Below are 25,799 nucleotides of genomic sequence, written 5' to 3' on the forward strand. Positions count from 1 at the left end.
GCTGCATAGAATATATCCTAGTTCCCACTGTGCACCTGAATAGGCTTATCTGACTTAGCATCACACAGTGCCTTGGCCCATTACTCTCTGTAAAACAGCTGTAACTGAAACTTCCCTGAGTGAAACTGCTTCTCGAAAAAAGAGAGGGAGCCTGAGAATAGGCCTATTCAATGTCACCTTGGCAGCGGTGTGTGTGTGTGTGTGTGTGTGCAGGTTATGGAGAGCTCAAGGGAACTGTAACACAATAGAGGCAGATAAAGGCTATCTTTGGTCACATGACAGCTGAACTTTATCCTGTTCTAATTAGTGTTCAGCACTAGCATGTGCCTGAATTAGGCTCATAGACCTTAGAGTTTTAGCTTCATTTTCAAAACCCCTGCCAATCCACATACCCTGTTATCACAGTTCACATGTAGCCGTGGATAAATAAAAAGTACTCAAGACAACAATGTTAATCTGTCAATAAAGCGCTTTATGTAGTTTAGCATTTTCTTTCTGAAAACCCCCCCAAACATTGACATGATTCTCTACTGCTTAGAATTTGAACAATTCTCAAAGGTTATAATACTCTTATTGCAGCACGGTCAATATAAGAGACAGTGGTATGTTAAAGAATGGCAATGCCACATCAACACAATCATGTCATACAGTACATTCACTCCTGTTGTACAGAAGAGTGGAGCTGCAAAGACACAACACACTAAAAGCATGCTGTTTGGAATGGAGTATAGAGTACCATAATTATGAGGAAATAAGGGGATGAGGTTCAGTTTCCGTCTACTTCCTTATGCGAATAGGATCAGGGATCTTGATGTCTTGGCCTTTTTCTAGTTTCTTCTCACACTCAATTAGGTAGTTTACTCCATCGATAACCGTCTGGACCAGCTGGACCTAAACACGCACAAACACACATATATTTTCCCTGTCTGTTCTGTGTTGTAATAAACTGATACCAAATTATCAGAATACATGACTGACCTCTGACTGGCCAAGTCTGTCCAAGTTAGAAATATCAAAGGTGCTCCCCACGGCTGCTGTGTCAACTCCACCAGTGCCTCTTTTCTGCAGCCGTAAGTTATCAAGGATCTTGGGAAAGCGAGGGTCCTGTGTAGACAGAGAGAGTAGCACTCTAAAAAACTGAACATGGGGCTCCTGAGTGGCACAGCAGTAAAGCGTTTGCTTTAAAGGATCCTCCAACATTTATTTACAAGCTTATTTGAAGTAAAAGTAGTCACAGATTTCAAAAATCAAACTTTCATTTTCGGAGACCAAATAGTCATCTCATCTCATTATCTCTAGCCGCTTTATCCTGTTCTACAGGGTCGCAGGCAAGCTGGAGCCTATCCCAGCTGACTACAGGCGAAAGGCGGGGTACACCCTGGACAAGTCGCCAGGTCATCACAGGGCTGACACATAGACACAGACAACCATTCACACCTACGGTCAATTTAGAGTCACCAGTTAACCTAACCTGCATGTCTTTGGACTGTGGGGGAAACCAGAGCACCCAGAGGAAACCCACGCGGACAACATGCAAACTCCACATAGAAAGGCCCTCGCCGGCCACGGGGATCAAACCCGGACCTTCTTGCTGTGAGGCGACAGCGCTAACCGCTACACCACCGTGCCGCCTGAGACCAAATAGTGTTTGAGAAAAATTAATTTTCTTTAAAATGCCAGATGGGCTTCCTGCGGTGGTGACATGTGTGATGACGTATTGTTGTGGTCGCTTGGAGCAACTCAGCTGTTTATATTCTCTGTTTACATCGTAGTTCTGCTAGTTTTACGAGCATTTTTACTGAATTTATCAGTTTTTAAATAACTATGCCTCATTGTGTAGCAAATAAATGCCACAATGATGCTAAAAAGAAAGCACAAGCTGGAACCAGATTGCATTTCCACAGAGAAAATGTAAAGTGTGCTTGCTCAGCTGGAACACAGGGTCACCAACAGTAACTAAATCAGACATGAGACCTCACACTGCAAAATCTTTTTTTTTTTTACATGATCTACAGATAGTGTGTGTGTGTGGCAAAGTGTGTGTAGTGTGTATAGTGTGTGTAGTGTATATAGTGTCTCTGAGTGTAGTATGTGGTTGCGCGCTCTAAAATCTTGGTTTAAAATGGCTCAACTCGCAGCGTGACATGACACTTCACGGTCTAAAATCTCTGTTTTAAACCATGGCACACACTCTCTTTGTTAATCTACCCAGCACCATGTAGCTCATTTAAAAAAGATTTTGCAATGCAAAGCCTCATGTCTGGTCCAGTTTCTGTTGGTGACACTGCCACAGTTGAACAAGCACACTTTGCATTTTCTTTGTGGAAATGTAGTCTAGTTCCAGCTTGTGCTTTCTTTTTAGCATCACTGTGGCATTTATATGCTACACAATGAAGCAAACTTATTTATCCATCCATCCATCCATCCATTATCTGTAGCCACTTGTCCTGTCGTACAGGGTCTCAGGCAAGCTGGAGCCTATCCCAGTTGACTATGGGTGAGAGGCGGGGTACACCCTGGACAAGTCGCCAGGTCATCGCAGGGCTGACACATAGACACAGACAACCATTCACACCTACGGTCAATTTAGAGTCACCAGTTAGCCTAACCTGCATGTCTTTGGACTGTGGGGGAAACCGGAGCACCCGGAGGAAACCCACGCAGACACGGGGAGAACATGCAAACTCCGCACAGAAAGGCCCTCGTCGGCTGCTGGGCTCGAACCCAGGATCTTCTTGCTGTGAAGCGACAGTGCTAACCACTACACCACCATGCTGCCGCAAACTTATTTAAAAACTGATAAATTCTGTAAAAATACTTGTAAAACTAGCAAAACTATGATGTAAACGAAGAATATAAACAGCTGAGATGCTCCAAGCGACCACTACCTGACGTCATCATGTACGTCACCACTGCAGGAAGCCCATCTGGCATTTTAAAGAAAATTCATTTTTCTCGAACACTATTTGGTCTCCGAAAATGAAAATTTGATTTTTGAAATCTGTGACTACTTTTACTTAAAATAAGTTTGAGAATAAATCCACTGGAGGATCCCTTTAAATAGCAAGTCTGAATCTTGAAAATGCCACAGCCATGTATGATTATGGAACAAATAACAGAGAGCAAAACTGGCCATGCTCTCTAGGTGGGAGGGATGGAGTTACTCTCGCCCCTGTCAGTCAGGGGCTGTCTACCCTGTGACACAGCAAGAATACAGAGACTTGCTGTACATATCTTGGAGGAAGCACATGTTAGTGTTGGGAGTGTGATGGGGAGAGTTAACTAGTTGAACAGGAAATGGCAAGTTCCTGCAATAAATATCAGTCAGTATTTGTCTTACAGTATTTATATAAATTATTATTCTATCTACATTCACTGGATATGAGCAATCGCATGCTCTGATTAGCTACCCTACTACTAGGCTGTCAGTTCATATACTGTGAGTAAGGAAAAACAAAATGGTGGTATCAAGAATTTAAAAGAAACACTAAGAGCTAAAAGAATATTTGCCTCTTTCACATATCCCACAGTCCACTGCGGGGTAGGGAACTTCCTGTGGCCAGGTCCAGGCTGCTGATAACGGTATAAAAACCAATACTGGGCCATATAATCAGTTTCAGTGTTCAAATATTGGATGTTCAAATATCGGACGTTCAAATATTATTACAGGTTTACATGGTCTCACAGATTTTTTCAAGATTAATACTGATCAAAATGATTGCACATTTACAATTTATCAATGTAAATGTACACTGTTAATGTTGTTGGTCAGAATTATAGTGCTGAGTAATTGGAACATGTATTTCATGTAAACAATGCAGAGAGTGAAAGGGCTGTATGGGCGATAATATAAGGATGACCAATTAAAAGTTTCTGTGCTGATGAAAAATACCATGGAACCAGTAACTAAACATATAAAAGCTATCTAATAACATCACATTTCAGCTTGCATCCGATATTTGAACACTGAAACTGATTATATGGTCCAATATTGGTTTTTGTGCTGTTATCAGCAGCCTGGGCCTGGCCACCAGAAGTTCCCACCCGCACAGTGGCTTGTGGGATATGTGTAAGGGGCAAATAGTTTTTTTTTTGTCCCCCAATATCTCCTGTTCCACACTCTGGCCCAGTTGGTGGTGGTAATGCACCTTTAAGTTGGCTTCCCAACCGTCAAAACAACCTAAAGAAGAAGAACAACAAAATGGCGGCACGTGTTGCTGAACCAACCGAGGATGAAATAAAAACTCTACTTGAAAACAAAACCACAAAAAATCCAAACAAGCAATAAAATATGGAATAAAAGTATTTGGTGGTAAGAATGTATCTTTTTTTAATTTTTCAAGAATTATTATTATAGAATTTTCACAAATTGCTACTGTCATTTCGCCGGTTTGTTTACATTCTAAGCGGAAATGATTTTGTCGGATGTTTTGTATAAATTTTTTATTCATCAAATTTGCAAAAAATAAAAATAGAATGCCTTTATTGTCACTGTACAAATGTACAACGAAATTTAGTTAATCACAGGAGAGCAAAGCCGCTGCATACGTATGTATGCGTCGCCACTCATGGGCACTTCAGCCCAAGGCCGTCCCATAAAAATGCTCTGTTTCTCAAAATCCAGTGAATGTGGATGGAATAAAACAATTATTCCACTCAATCTCGTCGTACATGGCTTATACCTGCTATCAGCTCGTGTACGACTCGATTTTGTGGAATAACTGTTAAATCTGTATTAATTATATCTTATAGTCCTGATCATATCTAGTAAGTTTAAATGAGTGAGAAGCTGTGATAGTTTTGTTGTCATAATCACATTATAATCATTAAGTGAATCATCAAGTATTCATCACCTTGCTGAGGCGAGGCAGTTTAACATGGACGCCAGCGCGAAGACCTGTGCCCAGGTTAGAAGGGCAGGTGAGGATGTAACCCAGATGCTCATTCCACATGAACTCCCAGCCTTTCTCCTGAATCAGCTTTTCCACCTGAGCAGAGCAGACAGACACACAGAAACACACAATCACTTTGATGACTGGGCACATTTGAAAAAGCAAATGTCATGCAGATCTCCACAAATTTATGGTTCAGCACAAATTTTTTTTTCACCTACACCAGCAGTGTAATGTTTGCACATGCTAGGTTGAATTCATATTTTTTCATTCTGTGAAGATCTCATCTCATTATCTCTAGCCACTTTATCCTGTTCTACAGGGTCACAGGCAAGCTGGAGCCTATCCATAGACAACCATTCACACTCACATTCACACCTGTGGTCAATTTAGAGTCACCAGTTAACCTAACCTGCATGTCTTTGGACTGTGGGGGAAACCGGAGCACCCGGAGGAAACCCATGCGGACACGGGGAGAACATGCAAACTCCACACAGAAAGGCCCTTGCCGGCTGCTGGGTTCGAACCCGGAACCTTCTTGCTGTGAGGCGATAGCGCTAACCACTACACCACCGTGCCGCCCTTCTCTGAAGATATTTTAAGAAAAGCATAAAATGAAAAGACAAATGTAAAGAGTGACATTATTGTATTATTAAGGCGGCACGGTGGTGTAGTGGTTAGCACTGTCACCTCACAGCAAGAAGGTTCTGGGTTTGAGCCCAGCTGCCGGCGAGGGCCTTTCTGTGTGGAGTTTGCATGTTCTCCCCGTGTCTGCGTGGGTTGCCTCCAGGTGCTCCGGTTTCCCCCACAGTTCAAAGACATGCAGTTAGGTTAACATGGGGCGGCCTTGGGCTGAGGTGCCCTTGAGCAAGGTACCTGACCCCTGACTGCTCCCCAGGCGCTGTAGTGTGGCTGCCCACTGCTCTGGGTGTGTGTGTGTGTGTGTTCACTGCTTCAGATGGGTTAAATGCAGAGGATGAATCTCACGGTGCTTGAAGTGTGCATGTGACAAATAAAGGTTTCTTCTTCTCTTCTTCTACATTTATTTCTGAGTCAAAATGTATTTTTAAAGTTGTTAAGAAGAAGAAACCTTTATTTGTCACATGCACACTTTCAAGCACAGTGAAATTCATCCTCTGCATTTAACCCATCTGAAGCAGTGAACACATGCACACACACACCCAGAGCAGTGGGCAGCCACACCAGAGCACCCAGGGAGCAGTCAGGTACCTTGCTCAAGGGCACCTCAGCCCAAGGCCACCCCACATCAACCTAACTGCATGTCTTTGGATTGTGGGGGAAACCAGAGCACCCGGAGGAAACCCACACAGACACAAGGAGAACATGCAAACTCCACACAGAAAGGCCCTTGCCGGCTGCTGGGTTCGAACCCAGAACCTTCTTGCTGTGAGGCGACCATGCTAACCACTACACCACCGTACCGTCCACCGTGCCACCCACACGGCCACTCTGTTATTAATAATCAGAGGTGGTAAAATTACAAAAATTCTTTACTTAACTAAAAATCCAATTAATCTGAAAAACAGCTTCAGATTCTTCACTTTAAAGTAGAACAATATAAATCCTATATAAAGTATGAAACAATTGCTAATCTCTCAAGTTATCTAGCATGACAATAAATTTACTAATACAAACTAGCTGCATGCTAAGGGTTAGCTGTCACAATACAAGCTGCCATGATAAATACAAAGTGTACATAGCAACAGATAAATTAGAGATGGGTATTAGGTCTCTCATTCATGTGGTCACATCTTTAAAAATTTAAACTTCTTAGGAATTGAGATGTCTGGTGCTAAAAAGTCACCTTATTATTCTTTACATATACAGAAATGTAGTGAGTAGAAAGTCATGATCATTGTTTTAAAACGTGAGTAGAAATAATTTAAAAATCAAACATGCTGCAGACCAAAGATGGCTTAAAAATAATTAAATGAAATGTTTCAACATGAAAACAAAATACTGTAAACAGCAGTAAGCCGTAATAAATGAAATAAAGTCAGTATTTGGTGTGAGACAACACTTTGCTTTTAAAAAAAAATAGTAGTCTCAGGTACAATGAGTGCAGTTTTATAAGGAAGTGAGCTGTAGGTTTTACTGAGTAGCTTGCAGAACCAGCCACAGTTCTTCTGGACACTTTGACTGTCACACTCGCTTCTTAATTTTGCAGCAAAACCCAGCAGCCTTTATTATGTTTTCTTTTTTAATCTGAAAAGTGCTCTCTTGTGGAATATGCTGCTCAGATACAAACATTTTTTTCTGTAACAGTTAATTTTGTGCTGGAAAACGAACGTTTGGACTCTAAAATGTTTTTGTACTGACTGGATAATGTAGAAGTCATAAAATAGAAATCTATAACAAAGTTTGTATGAAAAAAAATAGGAGGCCTAAGACTTGCACAGTAGTCTGTGTGTGTGTATATATATATAAATATGAGAGAGAGAGACATCGAGATCCATTATCTGTAGCCACTTATCCTGTACAGGGTTATAGGCAAGCTGGAGCCTATCCCAGCTGACTATGGGCGAGAGGTGGGATACACCCTGGACAAGTCGGGGTGTGTGTGTATATATATATATACGTAGATATATATACACATACACACACAAACACACACAAACACACACATTTATATATATATATATATATATATATATATATATATATATATATATATATATATATATAATGTGTGTGTGTGTTTGTGTGTGTATGTGTGTGTGTATATATATATCTACGTATATATATATATATATATATATATATATATATATATATATATATATATATATATATATATATATACACACACCCCGACTTGTCTAGGGTGTATCCCGCCTCTCGCCCATAGTCAGCTGGGATAGGCTCCAGCTGGCCATATATATATGTAATGTGTGTGTGTGTGTATGTGTGTGTGTGTATATATATATATATATATATATATCTACGTGTGTGTATGTGTATATATATACAGTTAGGTCCATATATATTTGGACACTGACACAAATTTAGTTTTTTTTACCTGTTTACTGAAACATATTCAAGTTATAGTTATATAATGGACATGGACATAAAGTCCAGACTTTCAGCTTTCATTTGAGGGTATCCACATTAAAATCGGATGAAGGGTTTAGGAGTTTCAGCTCCTTAACATGTGCCACCCTGTTTTTAAAGGGACCAAAAGTAATTGGACAATTGACTCAAAGGCTATTTCATGGGCAGGTGTGGGCAATTCCTTCATTGTGTCATTCTCAATTAAGCAGATAAAAGGCCTGGAGTTGATTTGAGGTGTGGTGCTTGCATTTGGAAGATTTTGCTGGGAAGAAAACATGCGGTCAAAGGAGCTCTCCATGCAGGTGAAACAAGCCATCCTTAAGCTGCGAAAACAGAAAAAAACCCATCCGAGAAATTGCTACAATATTAGGAGTGGCAAAATCTACAGTCTGGTACATCCTGAGAAAGAAAGCAAGCACTGGTGAACTCATCAGTGCAAAAACACCTGGACACTCACAGAAGACAACAGTAGTGGATGATCGCAGAATAATTTCCATGGTGAAGAGAAACCCCTTCACAACAGCCAACCAAGTGAACAACACTCTCCAGGAGGTAGGCGTATCAATATCCAAATCTACCATAAAGAGAAGACTGTATGAAAGTAAATACAGAGGGTTCACTGCACGGTGCAAGCCACTCATAAGCCTCAAGAATAAAAAGGCTAGATTGGACTTTGCTAAAAAACATCTAAAAAAGCCAGCACAGTTCTGGAAGAACATTCCTTGGACAGATGAAACCAAGATCAACCTCTACCAGAATGATGGAAAGAAAAAAGTATGGCGAAGGCGTGGTACAGCTCATGATCCAACGCATACCACATCATCTGTAAAACACGGCGGAGGCAGTGTGATGGCTTGGGCATGCATGGCTGCCAGTGGCACTGGGTCACTAGTGTTTATTGATGATGTGACACAGGACAGAAGCAGCCGGATGAATTCTGAGGTATTCAGAGACATACTGTGTGCTCAAATCCAGCCAAACTGATTGGTCGGCGTTTCATAATACAGATGGACAATGACCCAAAACATAAAGCCAAAGCAACCCAGGAGTTTATTAAAGCAAAGAAGTGGAATATTCTTGAATGGCCAAGTCAGTCACCTGATCTCAACCCAATTGAGCATGCATTTCACTTGTTAAAGACTAAACTTCAGACAGAAAGACCCACAAACAAACAGCAACTGAAAATCGCTGCAGTAAAGGCCTGGCAGAGCATTAAAAAGGAGGAAAAACAGCGTCTGGTGATGTCCATGAGTTCAAGACTTCAGGCAGAAAAATTTTGCCTCTGTCCAAATATTTATGGACCTAACTGTGTATATATATATATATATATATATATATATATATATATATATATATATATATATATATATATATATATAAAATATGACAAGAGCTGCACCAGATGTTGTCTTCTGCTGTTGTAGCCCATCTGCCTCAGGGTTTGACATGTTCTGTGTTTTGAGATGCTTTTCTGTTCCACAGTGATTATTTGAGTTACCACAGCCTTCCTGTCAACTCTATCCAGTCCAGTCCTCTAATGTCTCTCATCAACAAGGCATTTCCACCCACAAAACTGCTGCTCCACTGGATGTGTTTTGTTGTTTGCATCATTTTCTCTAAACTCAAGAGACTGTTGTGTATGAATCCCAGGAGATCAGCAATTTCTGAAATACTCAAACCAATCCATCTGGCACCAGCAATCATTTCACGGTTAAAATCACTGAGATCACATTTTCCCTCCGTTCTGTTTGATCTGAACATTAACTTAAGCTCTTAACCTGTATCTGCATGATCTTTTTGCATTGCACTGCTGCTGCCTGACTGACTGACTCATCTCATCTCATTATCTCTAGCCGCTTTATCCTGTTCTACAGGGTCGCAGGCAAGCTGGAGCCTATCCCAGCTGACTACGGGCGAAAGGCGGGGTACACCCTGGACAAGTCGCCAGGTCATCACAGGGCTACAGTCATAATGTTAGTGATAAAAGCAAAGTCCCATAACAAATATCGCTATAAGTTTTCAAAAGTGTCACAAAAGCAGCTCAAAACAATTTTGGAAGATGTGGTCTGTCTAATTCGGAGTAAATAACAATCCTGCAGGACAGTTTATCTTACTGCTGTATGTATATTCACAAAAGGCTCCACACTGCTGTAAACACAGCTGAGTTACATGTTCCAGATTGCTGTTGAATAAATAATAGAAGCTTGTGTTCCGTCAGTGTGGTCAATGAGAGACGAGTGAACTCACCTCTTTGAGGCCTGTACAGAAACGCTCAAAGACCCTCTTCATATTGCCCCCTTTCTCCATGGAGATCACCCGAGTGTGGTCCTCTTCATTCACCCACACCAAGAATGTTTTCTCATTGTTATGCCTGTAAAAGAGCCACAGTATTAAAACCTACAGCTAATAATACTGTACAGCTGAATTAAAAAAAAAAATTTCAGTTGCAACCTGACTGTGCCCAAGAACTGACCTACAACATTTAAGAAGCTTTTTTTCCAGAAAGTCTGTGAAAAATGAAAAATATTTGAGAGTATTATACTAAGATTGTTGACCTTTAACCAAACTAGTAAGATGCTTATGCAAATGTGTGCTACAGACAAACCCAAACCACTTTTTTACTGATCTAGTAATCTTCTCTAAGTTCAAGATTTGACTTGAGCTAAATTAGGAGCCGGATGACAGGGAGTTGAAAGCTGTCTGCTCTGGAAGCCAGGAAGGCACAGTGAGAAAGAAAATCAATCAGGAAAGCTACTCAGACAAGGACGTGAGTGATCAATCTTGGATGAGTGTACAGAGGCTGGGCTTGGATGAGTGTACATAGTGTACATAGCTGGGCTCTGACATTCATCTCAAGACTGAGCAGTATTAGCAACTAAAGCATTATTTGTTCCAGCCCTTCAGCCTCCTGCTAAAATGCCTCTCTTACCAAATGCCTCTGGCATCAGGCCAATCCCGTGCCATTCCTGCACATGTCAGAAGGGGTGAAACTGGCTTATCAAACAGGAAATGATCCTGCAGGTCCAAACAGATGCGTATATAGAATGTTAATTTCATAGAACAGTATAATTATACATTATATAATTAACATGAGAAGAAAATATGGCAAAGTGCCCTAGCTTCCTGCGATGCAAACTTTAACTTTTAAAGGTCCCATGGCATGAAATTTTCACTTTCTGAGGTTTTTTAACATTAAAATGAGTTCCTCTGACCTTCTTAAGTCACCCCAGTGGCTAGAAATTTCATAATGTGTAAACCAAACTATGCCCAACATTTGAGAATGGCACGTCAAAACGGCGCGTTGATAAGCTCTTCCCTTTACTACGTCAGCAAGGGAGATGATCCCCACGCCCCCCCTCTGGATTCCCACCCACTGTATGGATTGCCCGCCCAGTTGTAGTGAGGAGACCATAGAGGACACAACATGGCATCACCTAAGCGAGCGAAACATGGAAATTGCGCTGTACATGGATGTGACAACACAGAAAAGAGTCTGTTTTTACTGCCGACGGGAGAACCCCTGAAGACGCAGTGGCTTAATTTTATTTACTTCAATAATACGCCGTCGAGTCTACCTAAGACGGTGTATGTTTGTCGGAAGCATTTTCCTGAGGAATGTTTCCACAACTTGGGACAGTACAGGGCAGGTTTTGCACATCAACTGTCACTGAAGCCTGGGTCCGTACCAAGCATCCCTGCCGCATCAGCCACAAACAGCGAACAAGTAAGTGTATAACTGTTAAGTCGTTTTGCCGTGTTTTAAAATCGGTGCCACGTTAGCCTTGCAATGGCTACATTAGCTGTGCAGCTAACCGCTTCCTGCAGTTAGCCAGGTACTCTGCGCTACAAAACCAAAAAGCATGCAGCATGCTCTGTTATAATAGCCAATCAAAACAGTTTTTACAAAGACACCCACATTCTTTTTTTTAAGTCACTCGTTCATTTTATTTGTTTGTTTGTTCAGTAAAAACCCAAACATTTGTTGAATTTATTTTATTTCCTCGCGTCGCACCTTAATGACGTCAGCGCGCGGTATTTTTCCCTTCGCGGTTTGTTCCTTCTCTCTCGCCATAGTAAGACACCCACATCCGCTTGTTCTGACCCACTGGAGGTAGCGTCACAGTGCTGTTAGCCAATCAGAGGTAGCACGTTTACATGTCATGAATATTAATGATAAGACCTGCCCCCACCCTCTACCCTTCCCCGCCTCCTGTTTCTCATTAGCAAAACAATGCACTGGGAAAAGCGCTGAAATGGGGCTTTCTCCCAGGAGGCTATATCTACGTGCCGAGGGTTCATTTCGAGAAAGGCTGCGGATATAACATCCGGAAACCTCCACGAGCCCGTTTAAAGCATCAACAAACCACCATGCCATGGGTCCTTTAAATGAAAGACATCAACAGCAGGTGCTGTGATGTAATAATTTATAACTGTCCTGAACATACAGTAACGTGATGATTATAAAGATTTGCGTAAAAGGTCAGATACACACGTCGATGAGCTGCTGCTGTTCCTGTTCGGTCATCTCAGTCAGACTGTAGTATTTGCCCGCCAGGCTACCCTGCAGGCCAGCGAGGGCATTGACCACCACCCGCTCCACCTCTCTGCGCTCAGCACGTGTGCAGGCAGGAGGCAAACTCAGACCTCGAATACTGCGGCCTGTCCGCACCCGTGACGACAACACATACTTCTCATCGAACATACCGCCTCGTATCTGAAAGGAAAACATATTCATTTTAAAAAACCCACTGCATTAGAGCGGGCATGACTGCAATGCATTTAATAGCAGTCTTATAAGGTATATAAGTAATGCAGAGTTGTGTACCAGGTATAAGATCATTGTCAGAAGTTTCTTATACAAAATGCTGGTACTGGAATTACAGTGGTATGCAAAAGTTTGGGCACCCCTGGCCAAAATTGCTGCTACTGTGAACAGTTAAGCAAGTTGAAGATGAAATGATCTCCAAAAGGCATAAAGTTAAAGATGACTCATTCCCTTTATATCTCAAGCAAAAACAATTTTTTATTTTCATCTTTTACATTTTCAAAATGACAAAAAAGGAAAAAGGACTGAAGCAAAAGTTTGGGCACCCTGCATGGTTAGTACCTAGTAACACCCCCTTTGGCAAGTATCACAACTTGTAAACACTTTTTGTAGTCAGCTAATAATCTTTCAGTTCTTACCTGGGGGATTTTCACACATTCGTCCTTGCAAAAGGCTTTCAGTTCTACAAGTTTTTTGGGCTGTCTTGCATGCACTGCTCTTTTGAGCTCTATCCACAGATTTACAATGATGTTTAGGTCAGGGGACTGTGAGGGCCAGGGCAAAACCTTCAGCTTGTGCCTCTTGAGGTATTCCATTGTAGATTTTGAGGTGTGTTTTGGATCATCATCTTATTGTAGGAACCATCCTCTTTTTAACTTCAACTTTTTTACAGATGGTGTGATGTTTGCTTCCAGAATTTGCTGGTATTTATTCAAATCCATACTTCCCTCGACCAATGAAATGTGCCCTGTGCCACTGGCTGCAACACAACCCCAAAGCATGATCGATCCACACCCATGCTTCAGAGTTGGAGAGGTGTTCTTTTCCTGGAATTTGGCACCCTTTTTTCTCCAAACATACCTTTGCACATTGTGGCCAAAAAGTTATATTTTGATTTCATCAGTCCACAGGACTTGTTTCCAAAATGCATCAGGCTTATTTAGATGTTCATTTGCAAACTTCAGACGCTGAATTTTGTGGCTAGGACGCAGGAACGGTTTTCTTCCGATGACTCTTCCATGAAGGTCATATTTGTTCAGGTGTCGCTGGATAGTAGAACAGTGCACCACCACTCCAGGGTCTGCTAAATCTTTCTGAAGGTCTTTTGCAGTCAAACAGGGGTTTTTATTTGCCTTTCTAGCAATCCAATGAGCAGTTCTTTCAGAAAGTTTTCTTCATCTTCCAGACCTCACCTTGATCTCCACTGTTTCTGTTAACTTCCATTTCTTGATAACATTACAATCTGAGGAAACGGCTACCTGAAAACACTTTGCTACGTTCTTGTAGCCTTCTCCTGCTTTGTGAGCATCAATTATTTTATTATTCAGAATGCTAGGGAGTTGCTTAGAGGAGCCCATGGCTGTTGATTTTAGGGACAAGTTTGAGGAGTCAGAGAATTTATACAGCTTTGAAATCTGCATCATCTGACCTTTCCTAACGAAGAATTTGAACAAGCCACAGCTCGATAAGCTAATTAAGGTCTGGAACCTTGGTAAAAGTTACCTGAGAACTCAAATGTATTGGGCTGCCCAAACTTTCACATGGTGTTCCTTTTCTTTTTTCACTCTCCAATTGTACAAAACAAAAATAATACACAAATCTTGCAGAAAACGCTGAAAAGAAATGTCATCTTTACCTTTATGCCTTTTGGTGATCAGTTCATCTTCTGCTCACTTAACTATTTACAATAACAGATATTTTCAGTAAGGGTGCCCAAACTTTTGCATGCCACTGTACAGTATGCAATTATTTGAGTTAAGGAAAAAGCAAGATATTAAAGGGCTGATGACACGAACATGACTCTATGCAATTTCTTAAATAAACTATACAACATGGCAAACATGTTAGATTTCTGTTATAATTACGTGAAAAGAAGCTGTTGTTACGCGAATATCCAACTTTTAATTGCACAGCGCAAGAAAACTGGGTCCGTGGCTCGTGGCAGTGCTGTGACGTCAGCGGAAGAACACGCTGCGGTTCACTGACTGTTCTACTCTGGTTCTACTCAGTGGAAATGGCGCATGAAAACGCCGGTGAACTCTCTAGTGCTAGCTCTTCCTCTTCTGGGAGTCTAGAATTGTGTTGATCTCTTCCGAATAGAATCTATGATAGCCTACCCTCTTTACCCTTTGCCTCTCGTTGCTAGGCGGCAGTTACATGAAAGCCACAAGCTTTCACAAGCAAATACATGACTGATATCACGCCGACTTTATGATTACATTTATGATTATCATGTAGAATCTATAGCTCTACGTACCTTTATCTTATGTCGTTTCACAACACATGTTCTGACAGGAGGACTGTCTTTGGATCCGGCATAGCTACTAGTAGACCCCCTCCAGAATACTGGCAGTGTTGCCAGATTGGGAGGTTTCCCGCCCAGTTGGGCAGTTTCAAGTGCATTTTGGTGGGTTTTGAACATATTTTGGGCTGGAAAACTTCAGCAGTATCTGGCAACAGATACTGCTGACGTTTTCTAGCCCAAAATATGTTCAAAACCCACCAAAATGCACTTGAAACCGCCCAACTGGGCAGGAAACCTCCCAATCTGGCAACACTGTGTAGGCACTGCTGATGGTAGTAACACACGTTTGTGCTGAACTGAACACCCAAGAGATTCTTTTAAACTGGGAAGGGTGTCAAAACAATCCAAATCGAAGTGTTCAGAGCACAGGACGGATGCTGGTGAGGGCTCCCACTTGTCACGAGTGCTCCTGACTTGCTTCACCTACTTCGCATGCAGCTCGGGATCTCTGGGAAACTTGAATAAACTTACCCCATTCTTATGGGTTTTGGAGCAAAAGCCGGCAACACAACGCGAAGGCATAATATATATATATATATATATATATATATATATATATATATATATATATATATATATATACGTGTATATATATATACATATATATATACGTATATATATGTATAATAATAATACTAAATAATGACAAACTGAACACCTGTCGCATCAACAACAAACTGGTAAGTTAGGACGAAGGTTCTTTCGCTGACGTCATATAGCTCCTCCTCCTGTTTCGTCTCCTGGGTGCTGCAGCCCTGTCAAATTTGCCCAAATAGCCGCGTTTTTTATCATAACTTGTAAAATAGGCGCCTTCGTGAATTAATATATGGATCATCGGGAATTACTTTTTATGTTATAAAACATCGCCAAAGATGTCAAAAACGTGTCATCAGCACTTTAATGCTTGTTATACTGTAGTTCCAAGTACCTTACTGGAATCCAGGTCAGTGGGATGTTTCATAGTGCGTGGGTCATAACCATTGTGTCTCTCTGTGATGACAGGATCAAAAATATCAGCAAACACCTGTCAGGAACAAAGATTTCTCAACTTACAAGAAGAAGCCTCAGCCTTTAAAAAAGCCTTTAATTTTTAATTTAATTTAATTTTTTTTAGTATTTTGGATATCTCTAGTCTCATATCATCACCATATGGACAGTACTGGGAGTTTTCTCCAGTGTTCTGCAGTATTTCTGGGGACATGGTGGTACTGTTCATATTTAATCCATCCATTCTGTAGCCGCTTACTCTGTACAGGGTCGCAGGCAAGCTGGAGCCTCTCCCAGCTGACTATGGGCGAGAGGCAGGGTACACCCTGGACAAGTCACCAGGTTATCGCAGGGTTGACACATAGAGACAAACAACCACTTGCACTCACATTCACACCTACGGTCAATTTAGAGCCACCAATTAGCCTAACCTGCATGTCTTTGGACTGTGGGGGAAACCGGAGCACCCGGAGGAAACCCACGCAGACACAGAGAGAACATGCAAACTCCACACAGAAAGGCCCTCATCAGCCGCTGGGCCTGAACCCAGAACCTTCTTGCTGTGAGGCGACAGTGCTAACCATTACACCATCGTGCCGCCAGTTTATATTTAATAATAATAATAATAATAATTTAAAAAAAACATCCAGTATAGGCCACACCTATTTATTCAAATACATAGATTTTGCCACTTTTACTACTTTCGATTATTACTTTATTATTATTATTATTATTATTATTATTATTATTATTATTACCTCGCCTGGGACGGAGTCCACCAGGGGGTGAGGTATTGTTTTCGTTTGGGTTTCTTTGTTTGTTTCTTTGTTTTTTTGTTAACGATATTACAGGAAAATGGCTGAATCAATCTTCATGAAACTTTCAGGATAGATGGGCATTGGTCTCAAATAGAACCTCCTCCAACATTTTGAGGGTCATCCAGTCAAGGTCACCAAAAAGGTCAAAATCGTTTTTGTTGTGGCTACTGCCTCATATAGCTCCTACATCATCAGGCTGTAAGAATGTAAGAGTGTAACAGTCGTGCACTGCGCATGCACATACACGTGTTGTGATTAAAATGTCCAGTGAGTGTATACAATTTGGTTCACTATTCGAAATAAATGGACTAGACTAAAGAAATCATTTTCAGACATGTTTATGCTTATTACAGAGGGAAAGTGCATTCCACTGAGCTCTAGCGCCGGGCCATTTCTGGGAAATAAGAGTTTGGGTCATGGTGACAGTGTGTGTGTGTCAGCCTCGTTCGGAGGTTTCAGTTTTGAAAACTGTAAGAGGTAAGAGTAGAATAATATAAAATACAGACACTTGGTATATTTTACTTCTGTGGTTTTTAAATGGTTCATTTTTGGATTATGCTTCATTTTTGTGGCTACTGCCTCATAGAGTAAATATATACGCTATATTTACTGTATGGACATGGGATCAGAAAACAATTTTATTCATAGGCAGTAGCCACATGTACCCATTGGGTACCTATTTTTTCATGATATCTTCCTTCATATTCATCCTAAGCGCTACCGGGCAAGGTTTGTTTTGCCTGGCAACACATTATTATTATTATTACTTTATTACTTTATTTATTACTATAGACTTGTACTACTTTTTATTTCTTCTTTAGAATCATTCACCCCCCAAAAACACCCAATCATTTTGGAATACTGTGCAACAAGAAAAAGAGATTTATTTTAATGGCTAAGGTGGTACAGTATTGTCTCAACCATGTGAACCATATTAGATTTGAAAATGCTCATTCTGATCCATTCATTACAGCATATTGTTTGATGCTACATGCAGTGATCTGAATAGCCTCTGACCTCATAGGACTCCTCATCTCCAGCCACCATGCCCACAGTCTTGATGAAGGGATGCCCAGGGTTGTCCACGCCCGTCTGAATAGCCTCATCCAGTGTGAAGCCATTTGGAGTGGCTTTGTCACACAGCTTGGCATATATAGCAGGTGTCAGTTGATTGGACATGCAGTTGTTGTGTTTTCGTAAATCTGGGTATTCCGCACTGTTTGAGAACAAAGACTACTGTTTTATGGAGACACAGCGTGTAGCCCTTACAGAAAACTTCACATGTGAAAAATGTGGAAAATTAATATAAGTTCTAAAAAATAGAACTTCACATTTTGGAATTCATGCATTTTTTTTCACATGTAGTGCATTTGCTTTGACTGACAAATGGGTGGCAGGATAGTGCAGCAGGTAGGGGAGAGCGGGGAGACTTGGGACACCTTCTGCGCGCTTCGACAGCGTATTGATACCGTTACTCCTGAGTGACGGTATCAATGCGCTGTCGAAGCGCGCAGAAGGTGTTAGTACGCCTGTCATTATAGTGCGGACTTTCCATAGCATAGAAAATCGCCACGTTTCAATTTGTGTAACTGAACTTTGTTTCATATCACTGGTCATATAAACCTATGTAAACAGCAAAAATGTGGAAGAGTTTGGTCGCATCTAACTACAGCCCCCAAAAATACCATTGGCCATGCTGAGCCTAGCTACATTGCTAACAGGAGTGACAGTGCGTCTGACTGACTGGGAGGTCGCGCAAAGCTCGGAGAGGTACGGGGCAGCTCGTCTCAATTCAGATAAGAGCATATTTCATTATGGAAGTACGGTGGACTGTTCCTTTAATGCTCATGCAGGTACACGGCCACATTTTAACAAACATTTTTAAACAATTTTATATTTGTAAACCACAAGAAAAAAAACCTGTAGCATGACGAACTGTCCCAACTCTCCCCATCTGGCCATTTTGAAAAAAAAAAATCATTAAATTTTTTCCCCCCAGAATTTAAGTTTAATAAATAATACTATATATGGTAACTCTAGGCTACATAATTTAGTTCCTAACAAATTCCCAACTCACCAGCATACATTACACCATAGAATGGAGGTGGATTAAAGTAGAAAATACTGTACATGTTTTGGTTGGCAAAAATATTGAACTGCACAGACCTTACTGCAGTGTCCAGCTTCATGGCTCCAAAGGAAGTAGATTACTCTAAGGGACAAGATTTAACTTCTGATGTGATCTAAAACCTGATTGTCTCATCTCATCTCATTATCTCTAGCCGCTTTATCCTTCTACAGGGTCGCAGACAAGCTGGAGCCTATCCCAGCTGACTACGGGCGAAAGGCGGGGTACACCCTGGACAAGTCGCCAGGTCATCACAGGGCTGACACATAGACACAGGCAACCATTCACACTCACATTCACACATACGGTCAATTTAGAGTCACCAGTTAACCTAACCTGCATGTCTTTGGACTGTGGGGGAAACCGGAGCACCCGGAGGAAACCCACGCGGACACGGGGACAACATGCAAACTCCACACAGAAAGGCCCTCGCCGGCCATGGGGCTCGAACCCAGACCTTCTTGCTGTGAGGCGACAGCGCTAACCACTACGCCACCGTGCCGCCCAAAACCTGATTGTTTGAAATTAATTTATGGGAATACAAACTGTCCCGAGTCTCCCCGCTCTCCCCTACTGTTGCTGCCTCAGAGCCCCAGGGTTATCAGTTCGATCCTGAGCTGGGGTTACTGTGTGTGTACTGCCTGTAACCTCCCAAAAAACATGCAAGTAATTCAGTTAAGCACATGTTGATTTTTCAAACAGAGGTTATGCAGTTTTATCAAGTGGTTTTCTCATGTGATTCGTTTACCATGTGTGGTTTGATACTGTTCACATGATGTCACATGTTTACTTGAAGGCACGTGCACAGTTTCAGGGCACAACATGGTACAATGCACCTTCACATATATACTCAAATATCACTCGTATAATCACATGCACATAAATATATGGCAGCTGGGTGTGGATGTGGAGTGGACAGAATAAAAATGGACAAATGTAAGCAATGTCGTGCAATTACCAGTCGTGAAAAAACATCATGTAAGGCGGTATTAAAATGCACTGTGGGTTTTTATGTGTCAGATGGATGCAGATTTTAGATTCAATCACTAATCACCACATATTGGTTTTGCCATTTTGATCCTATGGTGCAGTATGTAAGAATTCAGCACTACAGTGCAGTGGCATCTCCAGTGAATCGTGATAATCATTCTGTACTGCCTAATGAATCGATTTCTTTCCTACACACCTATCTATCTCATCGATGCTGCGCAATTACAGTTCATGCATGTGCCAGATAGAGACCCTGGTAGGCTTTTAATCCTGTTGTTGCTCCTGCAGATACAGCATTTCCTGCAGGAACAGTATGCATCTTATAAACAACTCGTTTATTATTATTTGTGTGTGCACCTGAAACCTGGCTATCCATCTTCCTCTATAATTCAGATCTGATATAAAGATGATGCAGATAATCAAGTGCACTGTTTATCTGGATGAGATGCATGAGGGGAAAGTGGACATACAGTAGGTACATGCATATAGGACTGGTGACATTGCTCAAGACATGGGATACGTCCCAAACCACATACTGCTGTGTCCAGTACACTAACTAGCACCTATTATATAAAATAGTGCACTGGCTTACTGGTTGGAATTTAAGACACAGTCATTAACAGAAGATATCTATTATTAAAGCTCACCTGGCTGGGTACCGTCTCCGGACCTGTGATCCTGCGCTCACATGCTCTCTGCTCAGATACAATCCTACACTGAGAGATCCAGCACCCACCAGAGACAGCAAACCCACACTCCTTCTGGAGGAGAGAATCCTTGCGAAGCTGCTTGCCATGATGATCCTGTGGCCTGTGCAAAGTGAAGCCGTGTGCAGGAGCAGGAGGAGGAGGAGGAGGAGGAGGAGGATGGATGATGAGACCTGCCAGTGGGTGAAAGGCTGAGATGAGATGCAGAAGAATGCAGAGCTCTGCTCAAACACTGTGATCAGACTCCCTCCCCCTAGTGGAGTATGTGCAATACAGCAACGTGAGGGAAATAAATCACACGACACAGAGGGGAAAAAAAACCCCCACTGTCCCCACCCTCATGTATTTCCTGCCTCATCGTCCTGCTGTAGTCAAATTATGGCATTTCTTTTGTTCACATTTATTCCACGAATAAATAAATAAATAGTGTTAGATGATGCATGTGGACTAAAATATCCAATCTTCATTAAAACTGCAAGTGTAACCTGTAATGATATGCCCACTTGTGGACACATGAGCAAGATGGGCCCTCTGCCAGGTCCCGTGAATGTGCATGCGCTCTGAGGTACTTTGACTTAGTTTCTCCATTTTGGCGATTTATTTTACTAAATATTTCAGGGACAAGTCGATGTTTCATGCATATCCCACTTACTCTAAAAGTAATTAATCAGCCAAGAAATGTTTGCGTTTCCAAAAGTCCTTCTGAAACAATATTCCAAACAATAAACAAACATGTTAGCATCATGCAAACTTCTTCTTTTTCTTTTGGCTGCTCCCGATTAGGAGTCGCCACAGCGGATCTTTCATCTCCATTGCTCCCTGTCTTCCGCATCCTTCTCTACCACACCTGCCACTTTCATGTCCTCTCTCACCACATCCATGTATCTCCTCTTTGGCCTTCCTCATTTTCGTGTAGCTCCATCCTCAACATTCTCCTTCCAACATGCTCTGCATCTCTTCTCAGGATGTGCCCATACCATCTCAGTCTCATCTCTCTTAGCTTAATTCCCAAGCTCTCCACATGTGCTGTCCCTCTGATGTGCTCGTTCCTTATCCTGTCCAACCTCCCATCGCAAACCTTAACATCCTCAACTCCACCACCTCCAACTTTGCCTCCTGTCTCTTCGTTAAGGGTACGGTCTCCAATCCATACATCACAGCAGGTCTCACTACTGTCTTATACATCTTACCTTTCACTTTTAACATGTGGATTGAAAGCATCATGCAAACTGAACCACATTATTAATGACATATCAGAAGTCCATATTTAACATTTAACACACAGAAAGTTTATACAGAATGTATGTGGACCATATAAATTGAGTAATTTTGGGTTTTAAATGACTACCATTAACTCGCTTCTTGTAGCTTATGTGAGGTCACTGCCATGTAGAGCATAGTTTTAACCCTCCCATTTCCAGGCTTGGAAAACAACCATTCACACCTATGAACAATTTAGAGTAGTCAGTTGCATGTCTTTGGACGAAACTAGGGTGGCACGGTGGTGTAGTGGTTAGCGCTGTCGCCTCACAGCAAGAAGGTCCGGGTTCAAGCCCCATGGCCGGCGAGGGCCTTTCTGTGTGGAGTTTGCATGTTCTCCCTGTGTCTGCATGGGTTTCCTCCGGGTGCTCCAGTTTCCCCCACAGTCCAAAGACATGCAGGTTAGGTTAACTGGTGACTCTAAATTGACTGTAGGTGTGAATGTGAATGGTTGTCTGTGTCTATGTGTCAGCCCTATGATGACCTGGCGACTTGTCCAGGGTGTACCCCGCCTTTCGCCCGTAGTCAGCTGGGATAGGCTCCAGCTTGCCTGCGACCCTGTAGAACAGGATAAAGCGGCTAGAGATAATGAGATGAGATGAGATGGATGAAACTGGAGCACCCGGAGAAAACCCACACAGACACATGCAAACTCCACACAGAAAGGCCCCCCAGTCACGAACCCAGAACCTTCTTGCTGTGAGGTGACAGTGCTAACCACTGCACCACCATGCTGCCCAAGTGACTACCATTAACTGTTTAACATTTATTATGTATTATTCCTGCTTGAAAAATCCAGCTATTGGGGTTCAGCGGGTTATAGGCCCTCGGTTGCCACTGTTGGACCCTTGATCAAGGCCCTTAGCCCTCTCAGCCGAAACACATTAACCCAACGTAGAGATGGAAAAAAAGATGTAAGAAGAAAACTCTGGTCAACTATCACTTGCCAGATGAGTCACAGTCTGAGCTGGTCTAACTGTCAACCATCTGCTGATAGACTCTTTTCCCAGCTTCCTTATTGCTTGACTAAACTGAGCAATAAATGATGTCGTACTAATGTAGCATTAGTAGTAGTGATCAGTGTTTTCTTTTCTTTCAGCATTTACACTAAATAAAGATTTCCTCCCAGTGTCACGTCCACACTTGTTTGCACTCGGAGTGCACAGTGGCACACCTCGGACTGCAACTCACATTCACACCATGCACATGCTTAATCAGACTTATCAATGCCAAGCATCTGTTCCTGATTACAGCGCAATCAAGGCCCGTACATATAAGAAAGACTCTCAGGTCACACAGACTTTGCGAAGTATACGATATGTTCCTTGTTTCCGATGTTACCAAGCCTTTTGACACACGTGCTGATTCTGCTTGTTCGACTTTGTGTTTTTGGAATTCTGTTTTTGATATGACCTCTGACGTCCTGTTTGTGCTTCACCTGATATTTTCCTGTCGCCGTTTATCCTCTTTGCCTCAGGCTTTGGTGTTGTTTAACGGCTTGCTTTGAATGAACACTTCCTGTAATTGCATCAGTCTATTGTCTACTCATGTGACAATGAGTTTAACCAGCTCTTATTATTTTTTTAGCAGCTGGTCTGAACAACTAAGAGTTTTCAACAGGACCTTTTAAAAATGTTAAATGTTAGCAAATATGCCTGAAACAACATTTAGACACATCAGGAGTCATAAGAAATAGTTGTCCACGTGCACATCAGATTAAAACTGAAGTCTGACCTGCAAACGTTATCAGAGAATAAACTCTATAACCATAGACCAGTTTAGATTAATGCCAAATATATGTATTTTTAAACTGTAGACCAAATTGAGGGAAATAAGATTTTCAGATTTACATAAGGCTTCTGTGATGGACAGCATTTTATTACAGGGTGTAAGTCTTTGCTTGGATTAAAGCAGGAAGTATGAATAGGCTAATCTGTTGATCAGTGTTCAAGTATCTGCAATACAGTGAGATCCTATTTCTATTTCTTTGTCAATGCATACAATAAAGTTAGGCTGAAAATGTATGAACCTAATATGCAGAAATCTTTTAACTGTTTAACTGGATGGCAAGTACAGTCCTGAGGAAAAGGCTGGAGAACTTCAGAATAGCTAAGCAGAAACCAGAACGGAAGAATCAACAATGCAATGTAACAATGAACATTTTGAAACAGAACAGTAAAGATTGCAATTTCGTAGAAACTAGCTATTCACTTACTGTCCGTGGAGGTGTGATCTGATACAGTAGGTGCTGATGAACAGGTATGAGCATGTGTACTTTCTCACTATCACAGTCTACAGTGACTCAGTAGTGTTTTAACCATTAATATGCCAACCCAGTTTAAAGTCAGGCTCTGACTGATGGCTGTCTTCATAAAGCATCATCCGCTTGTGATAGAATTTACAATACACTTTGACTTTATACAATAATAATAATAATAATAATAATAATAATAATAATAAGGAAATAATGCACCAATAGGATTTAGTCATATATGTCTGGGTTTTTTAACAAATAAAAAGACATTTAAAATTCCTCATTTCTTTCTCACAACTTTATCACTAGCATAGCCCCTTGATGGCCCAAATTTAGAGGTTTATCATGATATTTGCCTTGTGAAAGCCAATTATTATTAAGAAGGTTACTGTTTAAAAAAATATAACCTTTCTGATAAACACTATCACAGTTTATAGCAATTCAATAAATGAGCTACTGGATCATTGTGGCCCTTTCCTCCATCTTCATGGGTTTTTCTTCTGAGAAAAACAAAGACAAAGAAGGTCTTCAGTTTACTTCGTCAAAAGCACTTTTCATCACCCACGCTCACTCCCAACTGTTTCATCTGATTTGACTTTTAGTTTTCTCTGCTTTCATCCGAGAAAGCTGGTTAAAAAAAAAAAGTCTGTATTCTAATAGTGTTCCTATGAACGTTCTGTGTGAAGAGAAAATGCTGTTTTACTTCTTAATACTATTACATATATCCATATATTACCTGGTGTTTATATTATAAGCTTGATGTTATTCTTGTACAGTGGTGCTTGAAAGTTTGTGAACCCTTTTGAATTTTCTATATTTCTGCATAAATAGGACCTAAAACATCATCCGATTTTCACACAAGTGCTAAAAGTAGATAAAGAGAACCCAGTTAAACAAATGAGACAAAAATATTATACTTCCTCATTTATTTATTGAGGAAAATGATCCAATATTACATATCTGTGAGGGGCAAAAGTATGTGAACCTCTAGGATTAGCAGTTAATTTGAAGGTGAAATTAGAGTCAGGTGTTTTCAATCAATGGGATGACAATCAGGTGTGAGTGGGCACCCTGTTTTATTTAAAGAACAGGGATCTATCAAAGTCTGATCTTCACAACACATGTTTGTGGAAGTGGATCATGGCACAAACAAAGGAGATTTCTGAGGACTTCAGAAAAAGCGTTGTTGATGCTCATCAGGCTGGAAACGGTTACAAAACCATCTCTAAAGAGTTTGGACTCCACCAATCCACAGTCAGACAGATTGTGTACAAATGGAGGAAATTGAAGACCATTGTTACTCTCCCCAGGAGTGGTCAACCAACAAAGATCACTCCAAGAGCAAGGCGTGTAATAGTCAGCCAGGTCAGAGAGGACCCCAGGGTAACTTCTAAGCAACTGAAGGCCTCTCTCACATTGGCTAATGTTAATGTTCATGAGTCCACCATCAGGAGAACACTGAACAACAATGGTGTGCATGGCAGGGTTGCAAGGAGAAAGACACTGCTCTCCAAAAAGAACATTGCTGCTCGTCTGCAGTTTGTTAAAGATCACATGGACAAGCCAAAAGGCTATTGGAAAAATGTTTTGTGGACGGATGAGACCAAAATAGAACTTTCTG

The 25,799-nt window shown here is 41.4% G+C and overlaps 1 protein-coding gene across 1 annotated transcript; it reads right to left on the reverse strand.

Annotated features, from left to right (window-relative positions):
• Nucleotides 1-451: 451 nt before the first annotated feature.
• ckmt1 (creatine kinase, mitochondrial 1) lies at nt 452-24,246 on the reverse strand. The gene is made up of 10 exons (XM_060928104.1): nt 24,140-24,246; nt 20,605-20,837; nt 17,857-18,055; nt 15,963-16,058; nt 12,457-12,678; nt 10,894-10,979; nt 10,212-10,335; nt 4,854-4,988; nt 979-1,104; nt 452-891 (listed from the first exon to the last, which is right to left on the reverse strand). The coding sequence occupies exons 1-10, from the start codon at nt 24,191-24,193 to the stop codon at nt 778-780; spliced, it is 1,389 nt and encodes a 462-aa protein (XP_060784087.1). The 5' UTR covers nt 24,194-24,246; the 3' UTR covers nt 452-777.
• Between the last annotated feature and the right edge of the window lie 1,553 nt (nt 24,247-25,799).

Source organism: Neoarius graeffei, chromosome 8 (assembly GCF_027579695.1).
Source record: "Neoarius graeffei isolate fNeoGra1 chromosome 8, fNeoGra1.pri, whole genome shotgun sequence".
Lineage (NCBI taxonomy): Eukaryota > Metazoa > Chordata > Actinopteri > Siluriformes > Ariidae > Neoarius > Neoarius graeffei.